Here is a 26,798-nt window from a genome sequence, read left to right as displayed (position 1 = left end):
AGACTGATAACACCCATTCTTAAAAAAGTAATGAGGTAATAGTTTATATTGTTGATAACAGTGAAACTTGGCACAACCTTTTAGAGCTTTATTATAGTGACACAGAAAAATGCTCAAATATATTGTAAAGTGGAAGGAAAAATTTCAAAAGTATTATAGTATGTGCATTGAAAAAAACATTTGAGACTATAGCAAATAGTTAACTTTGATTTTCTCTGTGTAGAACTGGGGGTCAATTTTATGTCACTTATTTCTACAATTATTATTAAAATCTATTAGCTTTTTAATGAAAAAGTAATATTTTCAACAGGCAACTTCACATTTTCTTTTTACAGGAGATTACATGCTTGATGCAAAGCCAAAAGAAATTTCAGAAATTCAACGTTTAAACTATGAGCAGGTAATAGACATAAGTTTTGTTATATTCAGATGTGCAATTTTTAACTTATGGTTGTATTCATTGGTCTCTGTCAGTGTTTTTTTGTTTTTTGTTTTTTGTTTTTTACAATCCTTTAAAAATGTAAAAAACATTGTTAGCTGACAGCCAGTTTTGGCCCATAGGCCTACTTTGCTGCTGTTTTATATGAACATATATGCCATATGGAATGAAACATAGATATTATTCTACAGACCTATGTAGAATGATAACTTGGTATTTTTCTTGAAAAATTCACTTGAAAGTGAATTTGTCTTTGATTCATCTTTCCTCATTTTATCTGTATTTTATAATTTAGTTATATTTGGGAGGAATTTGAGTAAATGATGTCATTGGTGTGTCATTAGGACAAAATCTGCAAGTCTGTAGTTTCAGTGTGTCCACATTTCTCGCATGTTCTTTAGAGATTCTGTTTTATAAAATAGGAGAAGCTCAAAACTATTGGAGCTGGAAGAAAGCAAGCAGAACTTCATTTTCTTCAGTATCCCTCTTCTGTTTGACAATAGAAGGCAAGAAAGAATCAGGTTCTTCTAGAGGAAGGAAGGATCAGCCAAGGAAGAAATAGACATCATTGGAACCTTTATGTTTACTTTCAAAGCAACCTTTCTAACATATTTTCACTGGTATCAAATTGACAAAAAGGAAGCAAAATTCATTGCAGTATTGCAAAACTTGAATTTGAATGGTGAGATCATCTAGTCCTAATAGAATTGAAGAGCCTACATATTGCATTACTTCACCCTGTAAGGTAGGAAATCTATAGCTAAAGCCAAATTGGTATGCTAAGTCATTTAAATTCTTTTGGAGTTTGTAGTTTAAAGGAATGGTTTCCAAACATTTTTCGTGGTAGAAACCTCTTTTCAAATGAAATTTCATGCTAACCTCCAATATATAAAAGCGGTAAATGACATTTTGTAAGTATAAAGTGGTAAGATTCAATTTATATTATTTATCAAATGTATAGAATTTCTTATTAAGTCAGTGAAGCTATTTGGATTAATTCAAAACTTGAAATTAGGAATTACAATTGTAGTTATATATCATCCTCAACATTCATTTTACTTCTCTTGCACAGTCTTGAGAAAATCTTGATTAACGTGTGTTTGCCAGTGGTATCAGCATTTTGTTTTTTCAAGTCCATCTTGCAGTCTCAGGAGACACTTCCATTAAGGTGATCTAGACTCTTGGAAAATGATTGGAATTAAAGTTTTGTTTCAAAGCTGAAACAATATCTAACAACCACATACATTTCTTGTGAGAACTACATATTAGATGAAAAATACCCTGCATTTAAGATAAACTCTTAAACTATTTATATTATGATTATATTACCATTAGTTTTGAGAACAGCATGTACCAAGCTGATAAGGCTGAGTCTGAGCTCCTGTTTAATGTTCCACAGGTGTGATTGAATAATCTTTTTTGTATAATTTTATGTGAGCAAAAATGTTTAAGCCTATATTTGAGAGACACCAATGTAAGGCTGAAATCTTCCTAATTAAAACCTCTTTATCACAAGTAGTAACATAAATAAAAAGCATACTTTTTCCAGTTTTGCTTAATGATAGATACACTGACAACACAAGAAAGTACTCTGTGTGTGTGTGTGTGTGTGTTTGTATGTGTGTATGACAGGTTTTTAAATGACTACAAGTATATTTTTAAAATACGTGTTAAATTTAAAATATTTCACCATGTCAGAAGTACCTTTGTGAAAAATTCTAAAAAAAAAAACAACAAAAAACAGAACACTTTAACCACTGGCTTAAAGGAACCAATAGTAATCCTTCCTTGTGATGTAAGCAACCATCCCAAGGATTTATATTATTACCATAATTCGGATTTAGGAACAAAATGGCAAAATACTTACCCTTTTTAGTTCTTTGTTTACGAATGTTCATTTTTTATCAGTGTTACTAATCTTTATGGAGATTATCAAATGGTGTCTATTTAGTTATTTTAATACTACATAATTTATAAAGAAATATAGAAGGTGTATAAAAGTGTAGGCATGAGCCCAGTAACTAAAGGAAATTGGGTGACTGGCAATCAAGAATTTAACAAATATAGATGAAAAATCAGTAGTAGTAGAACTATAATCCTACAATTGCTCACTGTTATTACTATTTTTTTAGATTCATCATTGCTATGATGAAAGTTTTACAACAGTGAAGGGAGAAAATGTGAGCTGATTATTTTCAAGGTTTCAACTTTGGGGAAAGTTGAAAAAATATATTGTTTTGGAAGAACATAGTTATTAGGAAAAGGTGAAAAAGCCAGACTATATAACAGTGTTATTCTGTTATAAATTCTTCATTGATAAGTTTGAAACATTTGAGTAATTTTTGTTTTCAGTCCATACAGTCTCTTTGAATGGAATTTTATGTTATTTGGTAAAACAGAATTCTGTTCTTATGACCTAATTTATCTTTTTCAGATTTCAGAGAGAGTCCCTAGTTTTAATATAAAAGGATTCTTTTTAATGTTTGTTTATTTTTGAAAGAGAGAAAGTGAGGGGGAAGAGGGAGAGGGGGACAGAGGATCTGAGGTGGGCCCTTTGCTAACAACAGAACCCTGCAGGGGGGCTGAATCCACAAACTGTGAGACCATGACCAGAGCCGAAGTCAGATGTTGAACCAACTGAGCCACCCAGGCACCCCTATAAAAGGTTTTATTTCAAGTTCACCTTTTCTACTATAAGGCCCCCAGTAGGCCATAGTCTTCTATTTTCTATCTTCCATATATAGCACAGTGTCTGATTAACAGTAGGGGTTCAGTAAAATTATAGTAAATTGTATATGTTGGAGAAGTTTTTTGTTTCATCAGATATATCCTCTGTAAGTACAATTATATTTAATATATTAAAATTGTTTAGAAAAACATGTTTTAAAATATTCAATATAGATAATACGATTTACAGAAAAAACAGATGTGGACAGAATGACTTCTTAATTTGGCCAGCAATATTTGTAATCTGTCTTTTTATGTCTTTCTCTGACTTCATCTCTCACTACTTTCTACTTAATTATTTTTGTTCTAGCCATTCAAGACTCCTTGCTATTACATGGACACAAATACCGAACTCATTCCCTGCATCACTTTTTGCACTAGTGTCTTATTTTGTCTGGAATGCTTTTTTTTTTTCCCCCTCAGAGCTTCCCAGGACTCACTCATTTTTGAGAGAGAGAGGGACAGAGCATGAGCGGGAGAGGAGCAGAGAGAGAGAGAGGTAGACACAGAATCCAGAGCAGGCTTCAGGCTACGAGCTGTCAGTACAGAGTCCCACATGGGGCTCAAGTCCACAAACTGTGAGATCATGACCTGAGCCAAAGTTGGATGCTCAACCTGAGCCACCCAGGCACCCCTATTTAAGTGTCATTTTTAAAGAGCTCCCCTGCCTTTTTAAAGTAGTTTACAGCAAAATTGAGTGGAAAGAACACAGTTGCTATATACCTCTTGTCCCTCCTTCCCTCCTCTACACGTACACAACCTTCCCCCACTATCAACATCCATTCACTGATGCATTGTTATAATTGATGAACCTATACTGACTCAAAATATCACACAAAGTCCATAGTTCACATTAGGGTTCATTCTGGTTAAACATTCTGTGTGTTTTGACAAATGTGTAATATGACATGTGTCCACCATTTTAGTATCATATAGAGTAGTTTTTATTGCCCTAAAAATCTTCTGTGCTCTGCCTATATATCTCTCCCTCTTCCTAACCCCTGGCAATCACTGATCTTTCCTACTGTCTCCATTGTTTTGCCTTTCTCACAATATCATTTGGATTCATGTATGTAGCCATTTTAGATTGGTCTCTTTCACTTAGTAATGTACATTTAAATTTCCTCTATGTCTTTTCATGGCTTGATGGCTCATTTTTAATTGTGATTAAAAAAACAATATAAAATTTAATCCCTTAACATTTTTAAGTGTATAATTTAGCAGTGTTAACTATATTCACATTGATAACAGATCTCTAGAACATTTCATCCTGTAAAACTATGAAACTCTAAACCCATTGAACAACTCCCCAGCTCTCTCTTTGTCCGTCCCCTGACAACCACCATTCTACTTTCTGTTTCCAGAATTTTGACTACTATAGATATTTCCTATAAGTGGAATCACATAGTATTTGTCCTTTTGTGATGGCTTTTTTCAGTCAGCATAATGTCCTCGTTTCATCCATATTGTAGCATGTGATAGGATTTCCTTCTTTTTTTTTTTTTTAAGGCTGAATAATATTCTATTGTATGTATATACCACAATGTCTCCATCCATTTATCTGTCAGTGGACATTTTGGCTCTTTCTACCTCTTGACTATTGTAAATAATGCTATAATGAACCTGGGGGGTGCAAGTATTTCTTCGTTGGAGAGGGAAGAGACACACTATTTATTACTCCCTCCCCTACTTTTTTAATGAAGTATCCACTCCTTATGTATCCTTTTTCTGCTCTTATCACTTAAAAAAATAGATCACACTGACATCATATTTGAAGAATATGCTTTTTCTCTTTTGGAAAAGAAAACAAAAGGGGTAGATGGCTGGGGTTTGGATGTATACCCAAAAGTGGGAGACCTTTGACTAGAAACTTTGTCTTTAGTCTTCCTGGTCTAAAATAGGCCCCTCATCCCTGTCAGTCTGTGTGTCCTTTCCCTGCTCAATTTTTATTAAATACTTGACATTATATATGTATGTCTGTCTCTCAAAGTAGAATATTAGTTATATGAAATCAGGAACTTTGTTTTATTCGCTGTTATCTCTTTAGAACTTAGGTTAGTGCCTGGTACATCATAGGTACTTAATAAAAATTGGTTGAAGGGATGAATAAATTGGATAAAATGGAAAATTAGAAGTAAATGTGCCTGCATTTAAATATCTTTGCTATTGTTGTTGTCATTGTCATTGTGGTTTGATTTTTCTCATCTTTACCTTCTCCTTTCTATTTTCAGAATATGAGTGATGCTATGGCAATCTTGCACAAACTACAGACAGGCTTGGATGTAAATGTAAAATTCACTGGTGTTCGAGTGTTTGAATATACACCAGAATGCATAGTATTTGATCTTCTTGATATTCCTTTGTACCATGGGTGGTTAGTGGACCCACAGGTAAGTAGAAAAATGTTAAATATATAAACACAAATGTAGTAAAAATTTATTGATTTGAAAAATTAATCAGATTTATATGTTCTAATTATTATATTTTTGTGATTTTACCTGAAATTAGCCAAATTGTGAGGTTAAGGGCACTGTCCTCTGGACTACTAAATCTGTCCAAGACTACTGACTATAACTTCAAGGAGTTAGGAGTCAACTACAAAGTTGAGTCTATATTCTCACCAGCAGTTCTTATTTTCTGTCGTTTGGATTATAGTCATACTGATAGGTGTAAAGTTATATCTCATTGTGGATTTGTTTGTATTTTTATGGCTAATGATGTTGAGTATCTTTTCATGTGCTTACTGGCCATTTGTATATCTTCTTAGGAGAAATAGCTGCAGATCCCTTGCCTATTTTTATTTATGTTACGTTAAGTTACGTTACGTTACGTTACGTTACGTTACGTTATTTATTTATTTTGGGAGAGAGAAGAAGGGAGACAGAGAATCCCAAGCAGGCTCTGCACGTTCAACATAGAGCCTGATGTGGGGCTTGAACTCACAAACCATGATATCGTGACCTAAGCCAATATCAAGAGTTGGGCAGTTAACCAACTGAGCCACCCAGGTGTCCCCTTCCTGCCCATTTTTAATTGGGCTATTTGTCTTTTTGTTACTGAGCTGCAAGAGTTCTTTATGTATTTTAGGTATAAGTCTCTTATTAGATACATGGTTTGTGTATTTTCTCCCATTCTGTAGTTTGTTTGTTTGTTTGTTTATTTATTTATTTATTTATTTATTTATTTAGGGAGAGATAGAGCAAGGGAGGGGCAGAGAGAGAGAATTCCAAGGAGGCTCCATGCTGTCAGTGCAGAGCCCAATATGGGGTTCAAACCTACCAACCATGAGATCATGACCTGAGCCGAAATCAAGAGCCATCCAGGCGCTTCTGTCTTTTTACTTTCTTGATGGTGTTCTTGAAGCACAAAAGTTTTTAATTTTGATAAAGGCCAATTTATTTTTTTTTGTTTTGTTGCTTATGCTTTCAGTGTCCTAAGAAGGTTTTGCCTAACCCAAAGTCACAAAGATTTACTCCTGTAACTTCTTCTAAGAGTTTTATAGTTTCACTGCTTATATTTAGGAATATGATCAATTTTGAGTAATTTTTATATATAGCTTTAGGAAGAATCCAGTTTTATTCTTTTGCATGTGGCTATTCAGTTGTCCTGGTACTATTTGTTGTACTCTTTGTAAAAGATTATTCTTTCCCCCATTGAATTGTCTTGGTACTCAGAGTGATCTTTGTAAAATAACCCTCCCCTTGAATAAAATATAAAATCCTTACTAGAGTTTTTATGATATGCTGCTTGACCTAGGTTCTGCCTACCTGTCCAACCTTCCCTCATATAATACTCCCATTTTTTAAATTTTTATTTATTTTTTTTACTAGTCTTTCAGTAACACTAACTGCCTTTCTGTTCTTCAGACATATCAAGCTCATTTCTATTTCAGGTTTGTGTGCTAGCTGATTGCCTACTGTGGAACATTGTTCTACTACTCTAACACATTGTTCTCCCAGATCTTCATGTTTCTGGTACTTCATTAGTCAGATCTTAGGTGAAGTATCACCTTGTTAAAGAGGCCTTTCCTGGGGGGCGCCTGGGTGCCTCAGTCTGTTAAGCATCAGCTCTTGATTTTGGCGCAGGTCATGATCTCACAGTTCATGAGTTCAGGTCCCACACTGGGCTCCACACTGACAGCATGGAGCCTGCTTGGGATTCTCTCTCTCCCTCTCTCTTCCTCCACCCTGTTCATGCTCTCTCTCATTGTCTCAAAATGAATAAATAAAACTTTTAAAAAATTTTTAATTAAAAATAAATACTAAAAAAGAGGCCCTTTCTGACAACTTATTGAAATTAGTCACCCTTCTTTTCTTGTCATTTACTCTCCCATGAGCCTCTTTGATTTGATTTTCTTTACCACTTAATATTATCTGGAATTTTATTTATTTATTTTTCTTTTTTCTTTTTTTAAGTAGGCTTCACACCCAATGTGGAGCCAGCCCATTGCAGGACTTGAACTTACCACTGTGAGATCAAAACGTGAACTGAGATCAAGAGTCAGATGCTTAACCAACTGAGCCACACAGGCGCCCCTATTTTATTTCTTTACTTGATTGACTCTCATCTCCTACTAGAATGTTTTATGAGGGCTGGGATCTTATATCCCATTGGATAGAACAGTGCTTGGCACATAGTAGGTTCTTAGTAAATATTGGTTGATAGTATGAAGCATGCATACATATCTGCACGCACTAACCACAATGATGGAGAGATCACAGTAGCAAGTTTCTTCATCTCTGTCCATTGGTAAAAGCAACTGGTAGTCTAGGCAAGGAAAGTATGGCTTATTATAAACAGGGTGTCTGTATCTTTATGGCATTCTGTCTCTGAGAACATCACTGGAAAGTCTAACCTTGTGCAACATTTTACATATTCAAGGTGAGCCATGCTGGATCCTGGCAGATGATAGTGCCAGATTGCCTAGGTTCTTGAGGAAAATGAGCTGACAGCCTGAGAAACTTAAGCCTGAATTCTTAAAAATTGTACTCAGATCATCTCTCTGACTATATGTGTAGCTATATATTGCCTGGTAGACTGTTGAATTCATATGCTTAAAGAAAAGCATATACTCAAATGTAGGACTGAAATTGTTCATCAGACTTTTCTGGTATAAACAGTGGTTTTCAAACTCTTGGAAGGGCCTGAGGACTGTGATTTTTATCTGTTTTACTTAACTGTGACAGAGTGATTCTGCTACTGAGAAAGAAAAAAGAACAAGGCAGCAGTTTGAAACCTCTAGGTCTGTATGAAATCTCTCTCAGAATTGGTTGGTTCTTTGTATTCTGATTATGCATTATGCAAATAATTATCTCACAAATAAATATCAGCAGTTCTCTGGATGGTAGGCACCAGAGTCACCTACTGAGAGGGTATGTCTCCATTATTAATTGATAACTAACTCTTGAAGAGCAACATTTGGAAGCCAGATGATAGTGGAAATGATATACTGAGTGTGCTGAAAGAAGACAAATGCTAATCTGTAATCCTGTTCCCAGAAAAATTATCTTTGAAGAATCATTTTGTAGATTAATTAAATTAAGAGCTTGTTGGGGGCCCCTGGCTGGCTCAGTCAGTAGAGCATGTGACTTTTGGTCTCGGGGTTGTAAGTTCAAGCCCCACACTGGGTGTACAGATTACTTAAATTTTTTTTTTTTAAATCATTTAAAAAAAAAAAAGCTTCTTGGCAATAGACCATCATTAGTAGAAAGTCTAAACACGGATTTTATAAAGAGGGAAAGTGATCTCAGAGGGAAAAGTGAATGAAGAGAAAATAAAATGATAAACATGTGGATAAATATAAATGTGGGCTGTATCAAATATAACATTATCTTTTGGGATTTTAAAAAAAGCATTAGCATATGTAAACATAGTAACATAAGTTGGGAGGAAGGTAGGTAAAGTATTCTAAGGGCCTAGAATTAATTGTTCAAGAAGAGAATATTAACTTTGGCTTTGTAGGATTAGATGTTACAGTTTCTGTAACTTTTTTGTCCAATGTGGTAGCCAAGTGTGACTATTTAAATTTAATTAAAAATTTATTTTCTGAGTTGCACTAGTTACATTTCAGCCACTCAGTAGTAACCTGTGGCTAGTGGATATCTTATTGAGAAACACAGATTTGGAATATTTCCATTATTACAGAATGTGCTATTCGATAATGCTCTTTTAGCGTAACTATGAAAAGAATAGAAAACATAGTGGGTAACTTCTAGATTAGTAGAAGAGAGAAAATTTAATCTAAAAAGAAGGAGGAAAGAAAAGGTAAAGGAATGTTGAACTGATGGAACAAAGAGAATAGATTTAATAAATTCAAATATATAAATAGATATAGTAAGTATAAATAGGACTAAATCCTCTAGTTAAAAGTGATTCTGTGTAGTTTGTTATTTACAAGAGACATAAAAAACAGATTGCAAGTAAAAAGAGGGGGGAAAATTAGATTTATATGTATCTGGAGACACCTAGAAAGTAAATACCTAATTGATTGTTCATTCCTTGGACCCATGGGAACTGTCAGAAAAGGATAAAGGTCAGTTTTTGACCAAAAAAAAAAGAAAAAATTGTATGTACCTAATCACATAATCTCAAAGTACATAAAGCAAAATTTAACAGAATTGTAAATAGCAATAGATCACCATACTGGAAAATGTTAATATATCTTTCTCTGTAATTGATAGAAGCAGAAAAGAAAACCTAATTAATGCATATTTTTAAAAAGAATTAATAACTTTTTTATTTTTGAATAATGTCAGATTTATAGGAAATTTGCAAAAATGATTTTCACCCCATTTTTCCTAATCTTATGTGACCTTGGTACATGTGTCAAAACTTAATTTTGGTACATTACTATTAACTATATTATAGTCTTCATTCACACTTCACCAATTTATTTTATTGTTTTTTAAAATTTTTATTTAAATTCCAGTTAGCATACAGTGTAATATTAGTTTCTGGTGTGCAGTATAACGATTTACCATGTCCATGTATCACCCAATGCTCCTCACAATGCATGCATTCCTTAATCCCCATCAACTAGTTAACCCGTCCCCCCACCAACGTCCCCTCTGGTTACCATCAGTGTGTTTTCTATAATTAGGAGTCTGTTTCTTAGTTTGCCTCTCGCTTCTTTTTTGTTTCCCCGTATGCTCATTTGTTTTGTTTCTTAAATTCCACAGATGCGTGAAATCATAAGGTATTTGTCTTTCCCTGACTGGCTTATTTCACTTAGCATTATACTGTGTAGCTCTATCCATGTCATTGCAAATGGCAAGATTTCTTATTTTATGGCTGAGTAATATTCTATTGTATATATTTACCACATCTTCTTTATCTGTTCATCAATTGATGGACACTTGGGCTGTTTCCCTATTTTGGCTATTGTGTAGATAATGCTGCTATAAACATCAGGGTTCATGTATCCCTTTGAATTAACATTTTTGTATTCTTTGGATAAATACCTAGTAGTGCAGTTGGTGGCTTGTAGGGTAGTTCTCTATTTTTAACTTTTTGAGGAACCCCCATACTGTTTTCCAGAGTGGCTGCATCAGGAATGCAAATAGTACAAGAGGGTTCCCCTTTCTCCACATCCTTGCCAACACCTGTTGTTTCTTGTGTAGTTGAGTTTAGCTATTCGGACAGGTGTGAGGTGATAACTCATTGTAGTTTTGATTTGCATTTCCCTGATAACGAGTGATGGTGAGCATGTTTTCATGTGTCTGTTGGCCATATGTATGTCTTTGGAAGAATGTCTCTTCATGTCTTCTGCCCATTTTTTATTTGCATTTTTGGGGTATTGAGTTTTATAACTTCTTTATATATTTTGGATACGAACCCTTTATCAGATATGTTATTTACAAATATCTTTTCCCATTCTGTAGGTTGCCTTTTAGTTTTGTTGAGTGTTTCCTTCACTGTGGAAGGAAGAGTTTGGTTTTGCTTACCCTTCCCTTGCCTCAGGAGACCTATCTAGAAAGAAGTGGCTATGGCTACGGCTGATGTTCAAGAGGTTACTGCCTTTGTTCTCCCCTAGGATTTTTATGGTTTCAGGTCTCACACACTTCACCCATTTTTCTCCTAATTTGTGTTGTTGATGTTCCATAATATAGGATATTACATTGCATTTAATCATCATATCTTCCTAGTCTCCTCTTGTCCGTGATATTTTCTCCTGTTTTTTTCTTGAACCTGATTATACATTACTTATATACATTCATGAAATTTACAAAAACTGACCTACTACAGGGCTATAAAGCAAGTTTCCACAAATTTTTAAGGATTGAAATTATATAGAATATAAAATATCCTCTAATCACAGTGCAGTTAAGCTAGAAATCAGTAGAAAAACAATAGAAATTGTTTGGGTTCAAAGAATCATAATGAAACTTAGAGTATGTTTTAAACTGTATAATAACTAAATCCATATTTTTAAAGCCCTAAATTAATATATTAATGAATAAGAAAAGATTAAAAGCTTATTTTTTTTAATTTTTTTTATTATTATTTTTTTTAACGTTTATTTATTTTTGAGACAGAGAGAGACAGAGCATGAACGGGGGAGGGGCAGAGAGAGGGAGACACAGAATCTGAAACAGGCTCCAGGCTCTGAGCGGTCAGCACAGAGCCCGACGCGGGGCTCGAACTCACCGACTGTGAGATCATGACCTGAGCTGAAGCCGGCCGCTCAACCGACTGAGCCACCCAGGTGCCCCAAAAGCTTATTAACTTAATAAGCTGTATATCCACTTTAAGAGCAGAAAGTATTAAAATAGAGGGTAAATATATAATAAAGTAGATTAACAAAGCTAAAATTCTTCAAATAAATACTCTTCAAAAAGAATTTTAAGATGACAAACAGAAGTTGGTGCCTGACTGGCTCATTTGGGAGAGCACGTGACTTTTGATCTTGGGGTTGTGAGTTCAAGCCCCATGTTGGGTGTGGAAATTACTTAAAAATAAAATCTTTAAAAACAAATACATAAAGTAACAAACAGAAACCGAAATTTTAAAAATATGTCATTTAAATAGCATAAGTTTCTAAGAATAAATCTTACAAAAAGATGTGCAAGACCTGTGTATGGACAATTATAAATTTGAGAGAAATTAGAGACCTATGTGAATGTAGGTTTTTATTCTTGGATTTTAGATTTTAAGGCAATTTATACAGATGTCCTTTTTGTCTAAAGTAGTTTAGTTTCAGTATAACCCCAAACAAAATCCCATCAGATTTATGGGGAGTAGTTGTGGAAGGAGACAAGTGGAGTCTACAATTTATATGGAAATGCAAAGGGCCAGGAATAGAAAATGTGATATTCTTGAAGCAGAACATGCAGGGAGGACTTGGTCTCCCAGATAGGAAATATTTTAAATATTGTAATTAAGAATTGGACCAATGACAGAGAATAGAGAAGCCAAAAAGACTATACATATATAGATAAATAAGCACTGTAGAGCAAAAGGGAAAGGCAGCCCTTACAATAAAAGGTGCTAAGGCAATTAGATAGCCATTAGATTAGATAGCCTAATTAGCCAGTTAGGTAGCCAATTCAGATTTCTAATTAGATAGCCAATTAGAAAAGAATGAAATTGTTTCTCCCAACTCACGGAATAAAATTCTGTTCCATATGCATTGATGTTTAACTGTCAAAGCTAAAACTGCAAATTTGAGAGTATGTTTCTGACCTTAATACGAAAAGATTTCTAAAACAAATACATTAATCATAAAGAACATTGGTAAACATGACTACATTAAAATTGAGAACTTGTGATTATTTAAAGAAATCCTAAAGAAAATGTAAAAGCAAGTCATTGAGTAGAAGATGATTATAACTTATAAAATAAATAAAGGGCTAACATGCAGAATGTATAAAGAGCTCCTACAAGTAAATATTTTTTAAGGTATTTATAAGCTATATATCCACTCTAAGAGCGGAAAATATTAAAATATAAAGTAAATATACAATAAAGATTAACAGCTAAAATTCTTCAGATAAACTTTCTTCAAAAAGAATTTTAAGATGACAAACAGAAGGGGGTGTATGGCTGGCTCATTCAGTAGAGCACATGACTTTTGATCCAATTTAAAAAAAAAAAAAGCAAATGACTTGAACAGGCACTTGACAAGAATGGATATCCAAAAAAGTAGTAAACATATGAACTAGTCATCAGGGAAATGCAAAATAAAACCAAAATAAGATACCACTATACAGGCATTAGAACGGTTAATATTTATGTCTTACAGTGCTAAATGTTGGAGAAGATTTAAAATGTAGAGAATTCTCATTTCCCACTGATGAAAATATAAATTGACTTTCTACTTTGGAAAGCAGTTTGGAGTTCTCTAGTAAAGTTGAGGATAAGCATAACCTAAGACTTAGCAATTTGATAAGACATATTCCCTGGAGAAACTCTTTATGTGTAGAACAGGATAAATGTGTAAGAATATTCATAGCAGTATTATTTGTTAGCCTGAAAGTGAAAGCAATTTAGATAGCTATCAAAAGATGAATGATAAAAAATTATGGTATATCCATACTGTGGAATACTAAACATTGAAAATGAACAAAGAACAGCTGCATACCACTATATATAGCTACCTAGCATATAATATATTTGTTTATTTGGTTTATTGTCTTGTTTATTTGGTTTGTTGTCTTTAGAATGTAAACTTTATGAAAGCATAGACCATCTCTTTTGTACACTGCTGAGTCTGCAGTTTCTCTAACAGCATGTAATACATAATAGTGCATAAAAGGCTCCCAAATGAATTAATTGAATAAAATACTAACATAGAGGGGCGCTTCGGTGGCTCAGTCAATAAAGCTTCCTACTTTGGCTCAGGTCATGATCTTGCAGTTCGTGAGTTCCAGCCCCATGTCAGGCTCTGTGCTGACCACTTTCGGATTCTTTGTCTCCTCTCTGCCCCTGGCCCTCATGCATGCTCTCTTTCTTTCTCTCTCTCAAAAGTATATAAACATTAAAAAAAAAAAATGTAGAGATTCTGCCTATGAAAACTTGAAATCTTTGTATTGTTTATTGCTGGTCTATAGCAATATAATTGATTTTTGTATATTGATTTTGTATTTATTATAGATGTATTTTTTTAGATTCTTTAAGATCGGAAATTCAGATTCTTTGGAAAGACTTAATGAAGTTGAGTCACTAAAAAAAATTGCTGTAAACAGTAAAAGTGTTAAGAAAAATAATGAAAATCTAAAGGAATTGTGCCCTCAAATTGCTTCTTAAGGGTCTAGGTTTTCACTTTAAATCGAAACTGGAAGTCTCATTCTTTTGTGTTGTTTACATAGAATCATAACCAAAAGATCTGCTTTCAAAGAAAAGGCCTTATTTGGCTCTGCATTAAAAGATTAACAAGTGAATACTTTGCGTATTTTAACATAAAATGTGTAAGATATGTATATATAACAATTTTCACAGTTTCCTGCTTTGACTTTTTTCAATTAACTGCTCTTCTCAACAGTTATCCCACAATGGTTCAGAGGCTTTTTCCACCCTAGAATTTTGCAGGAACAAAGAAATCATAGCCTAGAGCAGTTGTTCCTAAACTTTGCTATGCAGAAATTGAATGAAAACTTAGACAACTGAGAAGAGAAGCAACTTGAGTCTGGAATTCTTTTAGATCTTTTTAACAAGCTCCCCAGTTTGAGAACCATTGTCCAGAGCATTACTTGTACACTTGTACACTTATATGTGAAGACTTGTGGTGTTCAAAGAGTAAGTATTTAAGAAGGATCATTTGGATATAGAAAGAAAACATTGGCCCTCTTATTTTATGTCAACGTATTTATATTTGTTTTATTATGTATATATATTATATATATATATATATATCAATACAGTAGTACATGTAAATTGTTTATAAGTAAGTATATTTTACAGATGGGATGGCAATCAAAACAAGTTGTTTAGCCACCAGAAACCTATTTTTCTTCAGTAGTCAAAGCAAAGTATAATGGAAGGAGAGTAGAGATGCCCAGTTTTATTCTCCTATAGCTTAAACTTTACATTTAGTTTTCTACTAGACTGCCAAAGACAAAGAGTTTAAGTAAGACTCATGAGGCAAATGCTGTCCCTGATTAATATAATATTAACTTTTCTTCAGGAAAATGACAGTTGTATCTACTCATATCTCCACTATACTTTGCTATGAACTAAATAATAAATAAAATGGGAAAATTTTGTGAATCCCATAAATTAATATCTTCAGATTTGCCTTGTTTTAAATGCAAAATATTAATTTTTTAGGAAAAAAACCCTGAAATTTTCTTATTTTTCCTCCTGAAATAGTTTGCTTTTTATTTTAATCACTTAAATGCATCTTTACAACTTAAGAAATAAAGTTGCATGTAATAATCCCATTTCATTATTTTTTGTATAATTGAAATATAGCTAAGCAATATTTTTCATAATATGTTATAGTGAGATGTAAACAAAATTAGAAACTCTTGGGTGTTGATTTTTTTAATAAGTAATACTTTTATACTTAATATAATATTAGAATAAAACCCTAAAGAATGATAGGGGTTTCTTTGTTATTGTTTTTAATCTTATTGTGATTAGTGAGACAGTCATTTGTTTTCTAGATTGATGACATTGTAAAAGCTGTTGGTAACTGCAGCTACAACCAGCTAGTGGAGAAGATCATCTCTTGTAAGCAGTCAGACAATAGTGAGCTGGTTAGTGAAGGTGGGTGAGTGCTGCTATTATCTGACATATTCTTGGCAAAATAACTTGTCTTATAATTTAATATCTTTTAAGTGTCATAAATAAGACTTCTAAAAAATACAAGTGATGCTACCTGTGGGAATTCAAAGAAGTAATTATTCATAGAGATACCAGTGAAATGTTTTTCTACAACACTTTTCACTTCTAGAATCAGGCCTGGATTCTACTAAAAATCTTTGGAATCACTTGTTACCTTTGATAAGGTCAATTACCCAGGAGTTATTGATAATTACTCTTTTTTGAAAAAAGGGTTAGGATTATTATTTGGGAGTACTGAGTGAATTTTATAATTCATCCCCTAGTTGACTGAAATGAGTATTATATGCTTAAGTGTTCATTTTAGTATATAGTTTATTAAAACACCATTTTAAATCAAAGTATACTCTGATCATCAGTTTTCCTAGTCCCTAACTAATTAAAATTGCTAAATTTGTCAGTATAGAAATAGTTTCATGTTTTTTTAGCTGTGTTCTGATCAGTGAAGGGAAGAGCATATTTGAAACCAGAATGCTGTAAGGAGCCATAGTATTTGGATATACCTTTCCTACCACCTACTTCACTTTCTCATAATATGCACAAATACTCAGGCTGCTATTCTCCTCTGTTTAAAGGGTAAGCAAAAGAAAGAGAAATCACGAGAAATAGGAGAAACTGTGTCGCTCAGACACAGTTCTTTTACATGGGGTATATTAAAAGTTGATTATAATCACCACATTAAAAATTAAGTGACTACAAGAGATAGAACATGTAAAAGAAAATAGGTACATGAATTACATACTATATTGATTAATCAGAACCCAACTAATTATATTACTCAATAGATCCGTAAGTTTAACACATTTATTCAAGAAGTAAGTAGCAAGAAAATACAGAGTATTTTAGTGGAGACTTATCTTGGATTTTTACATGGAATAAACACGTAAGTATACAGGAATATCAGTCACTAATTTGTATGACAACTCTTTCACTGCAACCCAATGAAACAAAGTTTAATTATAGGGGCGAGGGGAGCAACCAAAGGTGTTAAAAAAAAAAAACTTCCAATTAATAAAATTCTACTCACTAGAACTTTCCATTCTTTAACAAAAAAAATTTTTTAACGTTTATTTATTTTTGAGAGACAGAGAGAGACTGAGAATGAGCAGGGGAGGGGCAGAGGGAGACACAGAATCCAAAGCAGACTCCAGGCTCTGAGAGCACAGAGCCTGACACGGAGCTCGAACCCACAAACTGAGAACATAACCTGAGCCGAAATCGGACACTTAACCAACTGAGCCACCCAGGTGCCCCTAGAACTTTCCATTCTTGATCCAAACTCTCATTACTATATATTCCTAAAAATATTAAATAGACTATAAAGAAAATTGCCATGTGTAGATTCCAGCTATCTCAGTAACTTCCAATATGCTATTCTGTAGTACCTTAGGGAACAATAGGATTCAGAAAGTGTTAACAGATGGATTGATAGCTAGAGAAGTGATATTTTGGTGAATAGGCTTATAGGGTATGAAGCTGTAGGGAATGCTTGTTGACAGCGATTTTCCCAAGGCAGGCTGTAATGTCACTAGGGTAGGACTTAGGCAGTACACTAATTAACAAAGTGAACGTTAGCACCCCCAACAACACAAATCCAGTCCCTTTATCACTTCTTCTTTTTCTCGACCTGCTGTTATAACTAATGTTCCTATTTCTCTAACATTGATTCCCCAGGATTACAAAAAACTATAACTATTTAAAAAAAAATTTTTTTTATGTGTATTCATTTCCTGATAGAGACAAAGTGTGAGCAGGGGAGGGGCAGAGAGAGAGGGAGACCCAGAGTCTGAAGCAGGCTTCAGACTCTGAGCTGTCAGCACAGAGCCTGATGTGGGGCTCGGACTCACGAACCACCAGATCATGACCTGAGCCAAAGTCGGGTGCTTAACCGACTGAGCCACCCATGTGCCCCATTATAACTAATTTATATAGTTATAACTTGAGAAGAACTCCTTGATAAAATCAAGGAAGGAATCATCCTCTTTAGTGCTATAGAATTTTTGGGTAATATGTACCAGAATTGATGGATTCCTTGATATATGAATTTTGTAATGGTAGAATTCTGCATATCAGATTTTTATATCAAGGAATAATTATACTTGGAATTCAGTACAATTAAAAAGCTAAACTAGTTTTTTGTTTATAAGAAACTACAAATGTGTAGTCTGAAGTAATTACTCAGTTCGAGTGGTTACTTGTATAGGCACTAGGAAATAGTATAGGAAAGAAAAGGCCACAATGGATATTTTTACTTTTAATGTAGCAATTAGCTTTCCTCTATTGTTTTCTTCTTCATATTTTCTTAGGTATAGTGTTCAGCTGAAGGAGTCTGCTTTTTCTTTTAGACCCATACCTGTAACTTTCCTTCTGAATCAATAAAATATCTAAGAGGTAGTTTATATCTAATCCTTATTTATTAAAAGGTATTAAGCTTTAATCTTAGGTGATCTCCTTATTTTTTAATTCAAATATTTCATCACCATAAGGTACAGAATACAAGAAAGAAATATATATATATTTTTTAATATTTATTTATTTTTGAGAGACAGGGACAGACAGCGTGAGCAGGGGAGGGGCAGAGAGAGAGGGAGATACAGAATCATAAGCCAGCTCCAGGCTCTGAGCTGTCAGCACAGAGCCCGATGCAGGGCTCGAACCCACGAACCATGAGATCATGACCTGGGCCGAAGTCGGGCGCTTAACCGACTGAGCCACCCAGGCACCAGAAATATTTTTACTATCATTCTTTTTTGATGAAAAAGCAATGTTAGTTAAATAGAATTAGATATTCTTTCACCTTCTTTCAGGTAACATTTTTTTCTTTTGATGACAATACCTTGTAAGCAAAAGTACAGAACTTTCACATGTACATAGAGTATATATTATTTGTTACCTCTTCTGGATGGCAGTACTTTTTTGCCATTATACATTATCCTTGGTATAATGATAGGTGTGGCATGGCAGCAAAAATCAATAAGGAAAAAAATAGCACAGTAGCAGCTGCTAGACTTCACCAGAGCTCATCACTTAATTCCGGATGCTTTCTCAGGTATAATTTTTCCTTTGACAATTATTCCTAAGTTTAAAACAATGCTTAAATAATTCCATGATATTTATTTATTCAAATACTTATCAAGTCTTTATCATGTGCCGTAAACACTAAAGATTATAGTTTGAATTCACGTTATTTCTGATTAAATACTGATTTTTTTCCTGTTTATTTTGAAAACTCTCAAACACATAAAAAAGTTGGAATAGTACAATGATTATATGTATGCACTTTGCCCAAATTCACCAATTATTAACATATTGAAGTTTTGCTTTTTTTCTCTGTTCACATACATACATACATACACACTATTTCCTAAGCCATGTGGGTGTTAATTACAAATATCACAGCACTTTGCCCATTAGTCCTTCAACATATGTCTCCTAAAAACAAAGAATTCTCCTATGTAGTCACAATAAATTACCACAGGAAATTTAGCATCGATTCAATACTTTTTTTTTTGATCGATACAGTACTTTTATCTAATATACTGTTCATATTCTTAATTTTCCTGTTGTCCCAATAAAGCCCTGTATAGCTCTTAAGTTTTTTCATTGTGGGCTCTAATCAAGAATCGTTTATCAAATCAACTTAGTTTCCTGTAATCTAGAACAGATTCCTAATCTTTTTTCTTTTTTTCTTTTTGGTCTTCTCTGATACTGACTTTTGTTAATAGTCCAGGCCAATTTTCTGTAGAATCGTCCTCATTATGGATTTATTTGATTGTCTACTTATGAGTAGAATAGTTATATATTTAAAAAAAATTTTTTTTAATGTTTTATTTTTGAGATAGAGACAGAGCATGAGTTGGGGAGAGGCAGAGAGAGAGGGAGACACAGAATCTGAAGCAGGCTTCAGGCTCCGAGCTGTCAGCAGAGAGCCCGATGCGGGGCTTGAACTCACACACCGCGAGATCATGACCTGAGCCAAAGTCGGACATTCAACCGACTGAGCCACCCAGGCGCCCCGTAGTTATATATTTTTGGTGGGAATACTATATAGGTGATATTCTGTCTTTCCCAATGCATCAAATCAGGTGGCACAAGATGTCTGCTCCTTCCATTATTGGTGATGTTGAAGTATGATTAAGGTGGTATCTGCTAGATCTTTTTGTTGTAAAGATGTCCTTTATCTTTTGTAATTAATAAGTAGTCTCTGATGTTGTGCTTTGAAACTTTGAAACTTTTAATATCCTGTTCCCTAGTAATCTTTCACCCAGTACAATGAGCATTCATTGATTCTTGTCTGAATAAACTATTACTGTAGTGGTTATGGTATTTCTATTATTCCTTCTACATTTGTTAGTTGGCATTCTTCTATAAAAATAAATGTTTTCTCCTCCCCCATTAAAAAATTTTTTTATCAATGTAGACTCATGGATTCTTTTTTATTCAGTGTGTTCTAATCCATTATTATCATTACTCTTTTTGATGCTTAAAATTATCTCAAATATATCCAATGGAGTCCTCTCAACCTGGATCCCATTTTCTTTTTTTTTTTCCTTTTTTTTTTAATGTTTATTTTTGAGAGAGACAGAGTGCAAGTGGGAGAGGGACAGAGAGACGGGGAGATACAGAATCTGAAGCCGGCTCCAGGCTCTGAGCTGTCAGCACAGAGCCCAATGTGGGGCTTGAAGTCAAGAAGGTGAGATCATGACCTGAGCCAAAGTCAGACACTTAACTGACTGAGTCCCCCAGAGCCCCCCATATTTTTTAATAATGTCTCTTCATTTCTTGAGTACTTCCTTATTTTATGGCACAATAGAATGTTCTGGGCTCCCTACTACATCCCTGGCATCAAATTATATGAGCCCTTATATTTTCAATGGAAATCTGGGCATTTGTCATAGTAAAAGGGATTGTTTTGCCCCATCCTCTTGAGAAAAAATATTGATGTAATGTATTTGATTTTTGAAAATCAACAGTAGATGAACCAAAAAGGCAGTCATTGTTTAAAGCTATCACTGTGACAAAGTTCTGATTGAGTTTAAATTTGAGCACAAATCTTAGTGCCAAATCTAGTCAATATTTAAAAATAAGACAAGTTTCCTTTTCTCCTATATCCTTTTTGTTCCTTTTTGCCTAATTTTAGTGCCTCTCTAATTTCAGTTCCTTTAAGATACTTAGTACTTTTATGTTCTCTAAACTCTTCAGTAATAGAGGAAAGTAATTTGATAAATTTAGTATCGAGTTTCTGGAATGAAGAAGTATTTTCAAAACTAGTGTCAAGAAAACAATTTTTAACTTAAATTTACTTTTAGTAATATATTTTTCTTATTACCATTATATTAATTTTTACCTTTGGTATCAATAATAGTATCAAGAACATTAAAATTGAAATTTAAGCTAAATGTTGCAAATAAACTTTCATTTTAAAAGCAATACAGATAAGTAAAGTGCTGTGTAACACTTGGAATTGTTTCCCAAAATTTGTTGAATTAGTTATGAAGATTTGAAACTAGATTAGGCTTTCAAATATTCCATGAAAATCACAGGGGTCATTTTAAGAGTTGGTAAAGGAATTAGGAAACATTGTTCTCTATAAGTCTAAATCAGGATATGCTTTATGGCTTGGGAGAAATAGAATTCAATCTGTATTTATGGTAATCAGCACTAAATTTTTAAACTTAATACCAATAATGCTCCTGGGTTCTAGTCTATAACTATAGAGTATAGACTATTGCTATAACTAGTTTTATGTCCTTGAGCAAGTCATGTATTCTTTCTGAGCTGATGTCCTATTCTGTAGAATAAAGTAGCTGAGAAAGACCTTTCTAATGTTGCATTATTTAATTTCACACACATGAATAATGTTGTGAGTTCAGTAATCTCCACTGAATTTTTGTATCTTTTTGAAAGGGATTTGTAGAGAGGACGTTGTGTGAGTTGTGGGAGGAGCATTCATAAATATCTTTCTGAAGGAAGCATTACACATATTATATAAAATATGTATTATATAGAACAGTGGTACTTCTCAGCATAGGTATAGTGCTTAAAACTAAGACTATTATATAGCAAGTGCTTTAGTATATAACTAATGCATTCTACCCAGTAACTTAGTACTGGGCAAAGTAATGATAATAATGGAAGAGGGGAGCTCTTCTAAATGTATAAACCCAAGAAGTTACTAATGGGCTATAAATTTCCTTTGGCCGGGGCCTCCTGTATAACTTTTTGCACTTCCCCTCCGACCTTAACCAATTCCTTGGAATAGTTTGATATAATGGTAGCTTTTTACACTCACTTTGCAGCTTGAAATGCTATAGCTGGGCAGTAAGGGTGAGGGATGGAGAGGGAGTGGAATAAACCTATGTTATCCAGCTGCCTCTGGCCCTACCCAAGTTTATTTTCAATTTCTTGTTGACGTGTCAGTTTCTTAACATAAGTTCATCTTTCCTTCCTATATCTGTACCTCCCTGCCCACTTACAAAACTGTTTAGGGCATTCTCTTCCACCGCACCCGTACCCTCATTGCTTCTGAGACATTCCTTATTAAAAGAAGGGAGCAAAAGGATGAAGAAAGAGAAAGAAGGAAAGAACCCTTTTAAAATATTTATACAGATTCTCATTAGTCCTGGTAGTTATGTTCTATAAAGTGTCTATGAACACTGAATTAGTGAATACTGAACCACTGCTCCTAGGGGAAACAGAAGATTAGGTTCCTGTGAGCCTCTGGTCACAAGATTTTCATCAACTAATCAATAAATGCATACCTTGTTTTATTTGTGTTTCTGTTTAGAGACACCTTATTTAATACATATTGTTGATTCATTAACATTACATTCATGGCCAACAGCACTATAACTCATGCCTGAATGAATCTGCAAAAATATGTGTTTTCTCTGTAAGATATGTCACAGCCTTTGTGCACTTAGGAACAGTACCCAGCACGTTCAGCAGTATGCTTGGGGGCCATTTCACACAGTAAAAATCACCCCAAGAAAGCACACCTACTAGATGGTGAGGAGTCTGTTTTGGTAAGAAACCTGAAACAAGAAGCAGAATGCTGCCTTTTTTGATCTCAGTGGAGAATGTGTGCCTTGAGTGACTCAAATTTTTGCCACTTTGCACATATCCAAGATTGACCCTGAAAGCATAGCAAGTACTGATTTTGTATTTATAAATAAATTTTAGTTAGTAGGTGAGTTTGCAAATATGAAAGTGCACAAATAATGAAGATCAGCTAAACCCCAGAAACTTTATATTTCATATGTTTTGAAAACAATAACGATCATGTCTGTCTTTGACCTTGATATAGCTACATAATGAGTGGTGTAAGTTTGGAGGCTATTAGGATAAAACTGGCATCAGTTATCTCAGTGTTTTCTGTTTGGTCTCACACCTACTTTTAGTTTTTTAAGGCAAAAACTGAACAGTTTGTGAACTGAGAATTATCTGGGATCTTTGTTAACATCTTAAAACCAACTCAATTTGTTAAGGCTACTTTTAATTTCTAAACATCTTTCCATTGGGAAAGTAGCTACTGATATACATCTTTCATTCCTACCTACTTTTTAAATTGCTAATTCTTGCCTTCTTATTTGTTTGAATGATTTTTAGTTTTATTGTGTCTCTATCTTTTATTAATAGTGCCTGAAATCCTTTTTGGAAGTAGGTGAAGTATTAGTAAATACATTTATTGTTAAAAAGAATTTCACATAACTGTTTCTTTGCGATGGAGAATGTCTATAGACACATCTTCCATACCAAAATTAGAAAGAAGAATCTTCAATTTGGAGTCAATCATGTTATACTAGGGAGAATCTTACTTTGATTGGCCATTCTTCATACTTGGAACACAATGTAAATAGAAAAAAAACTTATTAATTTTGAAATTATTCTTCCATCTAATACTATGCATTGGTTCCATAGGCTTTGTAGCTGAGCAGTTTCTAAATAACACAGCCACTCAACTGACATACCATGGATTATGTGAACTAACTTCAACGGTTCAGGAAGGAGAACTTTGTGTGTTCTTTCGGAATAATCATTTTAGCACCATGACCAAATACAAGGTATGATATAGAAATAGCTATTTAATTGTTATTCTAAATTAAAGAAGCTGGATTTAGAGATGTCTTATGATCTACTTCAAAATAAAAACAAATTCAGCATAATATTCTTTTATTCATCAGATTATGAAGGTAATTATTAAATACTCCTTTAGGATGCAATGGATTCACAATCTAAGTGTTACTTCAAATCAGCTTTTGTTTTAAGTCTCAATCCCTTTTTCACAGATTACTGCATTAAAAAGTATTATTTCCTAGGAAAAAAAATAAACATAAACCTTAGAAATAGAACTAGGATTGCTGGTAATGATGGGTGTGTATATTTGAGGGTTAAAGGAGGTTAGAAGAATAGGATCTGGCTTTATGATGGTGTTTACTATTATTAAAGTTATCAGTGTGACTTTAAATTCTTCTTATGCCATTTATGGCTCTGCCAAAAATCTTACTGGTTTATCCTTTTTGTTATCTCTTCATCCATCTCTTCCATTTTTACACCTGCTACCAATGAGGAGTTTATCAACTTATAGGGAGGCTTCTGTGGTAGGATACTGCCCTGATCATGTCTGTAATATACCAAAAATGTTCAGTAGCATTCAGTGCCTAGAGCATAAAAATGCAAGGTATTTTCTACTATCCTCTTTTGCCAACACTTAGCTTCAGCCATATAGTGTGTCTGCTCATTAATAATCCTGTATGTTTGGGGTGCCTGGGTAGCTCAATTGGTTAAGCATCTGACTTCAGCTTGGGTTATGATCTCAAGGTCTGTGAGTTTGAGGCCCATGTTGGGCTCTGTGCTGACAGCTCGGAGCCTGCTTCAGATTCTGTGTCTCCCTCTCTCTTTGCCCCTCCCCCATTCACACCCTGTCTTTCTCTTTCAAAGACGAATAAACATTAAAAAAAATTTTTTTAATTCCTCTATCTTCGTACACACTTTATACTTTCCCATTTCTGCACTTTTACTATCATTTCTTCTTAATTCCTATTTGAAGAGATCTCATTCCTTTTAGCCTATCCATATTTCACCTATCCTTTTTCGTTAAGTTTATTTTTAATTTATTTTGAGAGAGAGAGAGATCAGGGGAGGGGGCAGAGAGAGAGGGAGAGAGAGAATCTCAAGCACTGTCAGCACGGAGCCCTGTGTGGGGCTTGATCTCACAAACCATGAGATCATGCATGACCTGAGCCAAAATCAAGAGTGGGACACTTAACTGACTTCAGCTCAGTTCATGATCTCACAGTCCATGAGTTCAAGCCCTGCATTGGGCCCTGTGCTGACAGCTCAGAGCCTGGGGCCTAGTTTGGATTCTGTGTCTCCATCTATCTCTGCCCCTCCCCTGCTTGCTCTCTCTCTCTCTCTCTCTCTCTCAAACATTAAAAAAAAATGTTTATAAAAGAAACATTTCATGGGCGCCTGGGTAGCTCAGTCAGTTAAGTGTCCAACTTCAACCCAAGTCATGATCTCATGGTTCACGGGTTCGAGCCCTGTGTCAGCCAGCCCTCTGGCTGACAGCTCGAAGCCTGGAGCCTGCTTAAGATTCTGTGTCTCCCAGGGCCTCTGGGTGGCTCAATTGGTTAAGTGTACGACTTCAGCTCAGGTCATGATCTCATGGTTTGTGAATTTGAGCCCCACATCAGGCTCTGTGCTGACAGCTCACAACCTGGAGCCCGCTTCAATTCTGTGTCTCCTCTCTCTGCCGCTCTCCCGCTCATGCTCTGTCTCTGTCTCTCAAAAATAAACATTAAAAAAAAAAAAAAGATTCTATGTCTTCATCTCTCGGCCCCAACCCTACTTGTGCTCTCTCTCAAAAATAAATAAACATTAAAATAAAATTTTTTTAATAAAAAAAAAAGCAGCATTTCAAATTCACTCCTTAAACCAGTGGTTCTCAACCAGATTGTATGCTAGAACTACCTGGAAGCTTTTTAAAAAATAACCAATGCCCAAGAGCCCATCACCAATTCAATTAAGTCAGACTGTCTGGAGGTAGGGCCTAAGCATCTGTATTTTTTAAATGCTCCCCAGGTGATTTAAATGTGCAGTCAGTTTTCTTTTCCTGCAAATGTGCCTTCTTTCTCTAAATGAAAGTAAGCTGATTTGAAGTCGGAAATCAAGTCTTCATATTTCCTTCAACACTTTAATCAATGAATTGCACAAAGTGGTGTAAAATAATGTTCTGTTTGCTTATATAAGAATGCTCTAAGCAGTAATATATGGAACTGTTGAATCACTATATTGTATACCTGAAATTAATGTAACACTGTGTGTTAACTATACTGGAATTAAAATTTTTAATTAAAAAAATACTCTAAAGCCCTAGCTTCCTGTTTTATTAGTTATAGCAGGCATTCATTTGTATTGCTCCCACAATTGAGGCGTATGTGTGCTAGGTACAAGCCCAGAATCATCCATGCTTTTCAGAAATTTAAGGCCCCAAAACCTCAGAATCAGAATTATTGCTAGGTAGTATATAGTGCTTAGTTGTCTTGCTTTATCTGATGTCTTCAAGTCCACACTTCATTCATTTACAAATATCTATCAAGCCTGATTATGTCAAATATTTATTAAACATGATTCTGTCTGGGTGCTCAGCCGGTACTAGGACTGCAGCCTGAGCAGGGCAGCTTTGGATCCTACCATTTAAGCACCTCCTAGTTTGCCAAGAAACATATGTTAAATAATTGTACAAATAGTTATTATTTCTATTGAGGTATACTATGTAACGGGTACATAAACATGCTGTGGGTGCCTTTATCAGGACTTAGAACCGAGTTGGGATGTCAAGAAAAACTTC

General features: G+C 34.3%; 1 protein-coding gene across 2 annotated transcripts in view; it reads left to right on the top strand.

Annotated features, from left to right (window-relative positions):
• The window catches only part of MINDY2 (MINDY lysine 48 deubiquitinase 2), an 81,996-nt gene that overhangs the window by 28,988 nt on the left and 26,210 nt on the right, over positions 1–26,798 (top strand). Inside the window, exons 3-6 of one of the 2 annotated variants that reach the window (XM_019441963.2) lie at positions 336–400; positions 5,398–5,556; positions 15,769–15,871; positions 23,867–24,009. In XM_019441963.2, the coding sequence (XP_019297508.1) occupies positions 336–400; positions 5,398–5,556; positions 15,769–15,871; positions 23,867–24,009 (470 nt within the window). The remainder of the gene's footprint in view (positions 1–335; positions 401–5,397; positions 5,557–15,768; positions 15,872–23,866; positions 24,010–26,798) is intronic. The other variant, XM_019441964.2, reaches the window with a different exon arrangement.

Source organism: Panthera pardus, unplaced genomic scaffold, assembly GCF_024362965.1.
Source record: "Panthera pardus isolate Hobbes unplaced genomic scaffold, ASM2436296v1 HiC_scaffold_24, whole genome shotgun sequence".
Classification (NCBI taxonomy): domain Eukaryota; kingdom Metazoa; phylum Chordata; class Mammalia; order Carnivora; family Felidae; genus Panthera; species Panthera pardus.
This window is presented reverse-complemented; position numbering and strand designations above follow the sequence as displayed.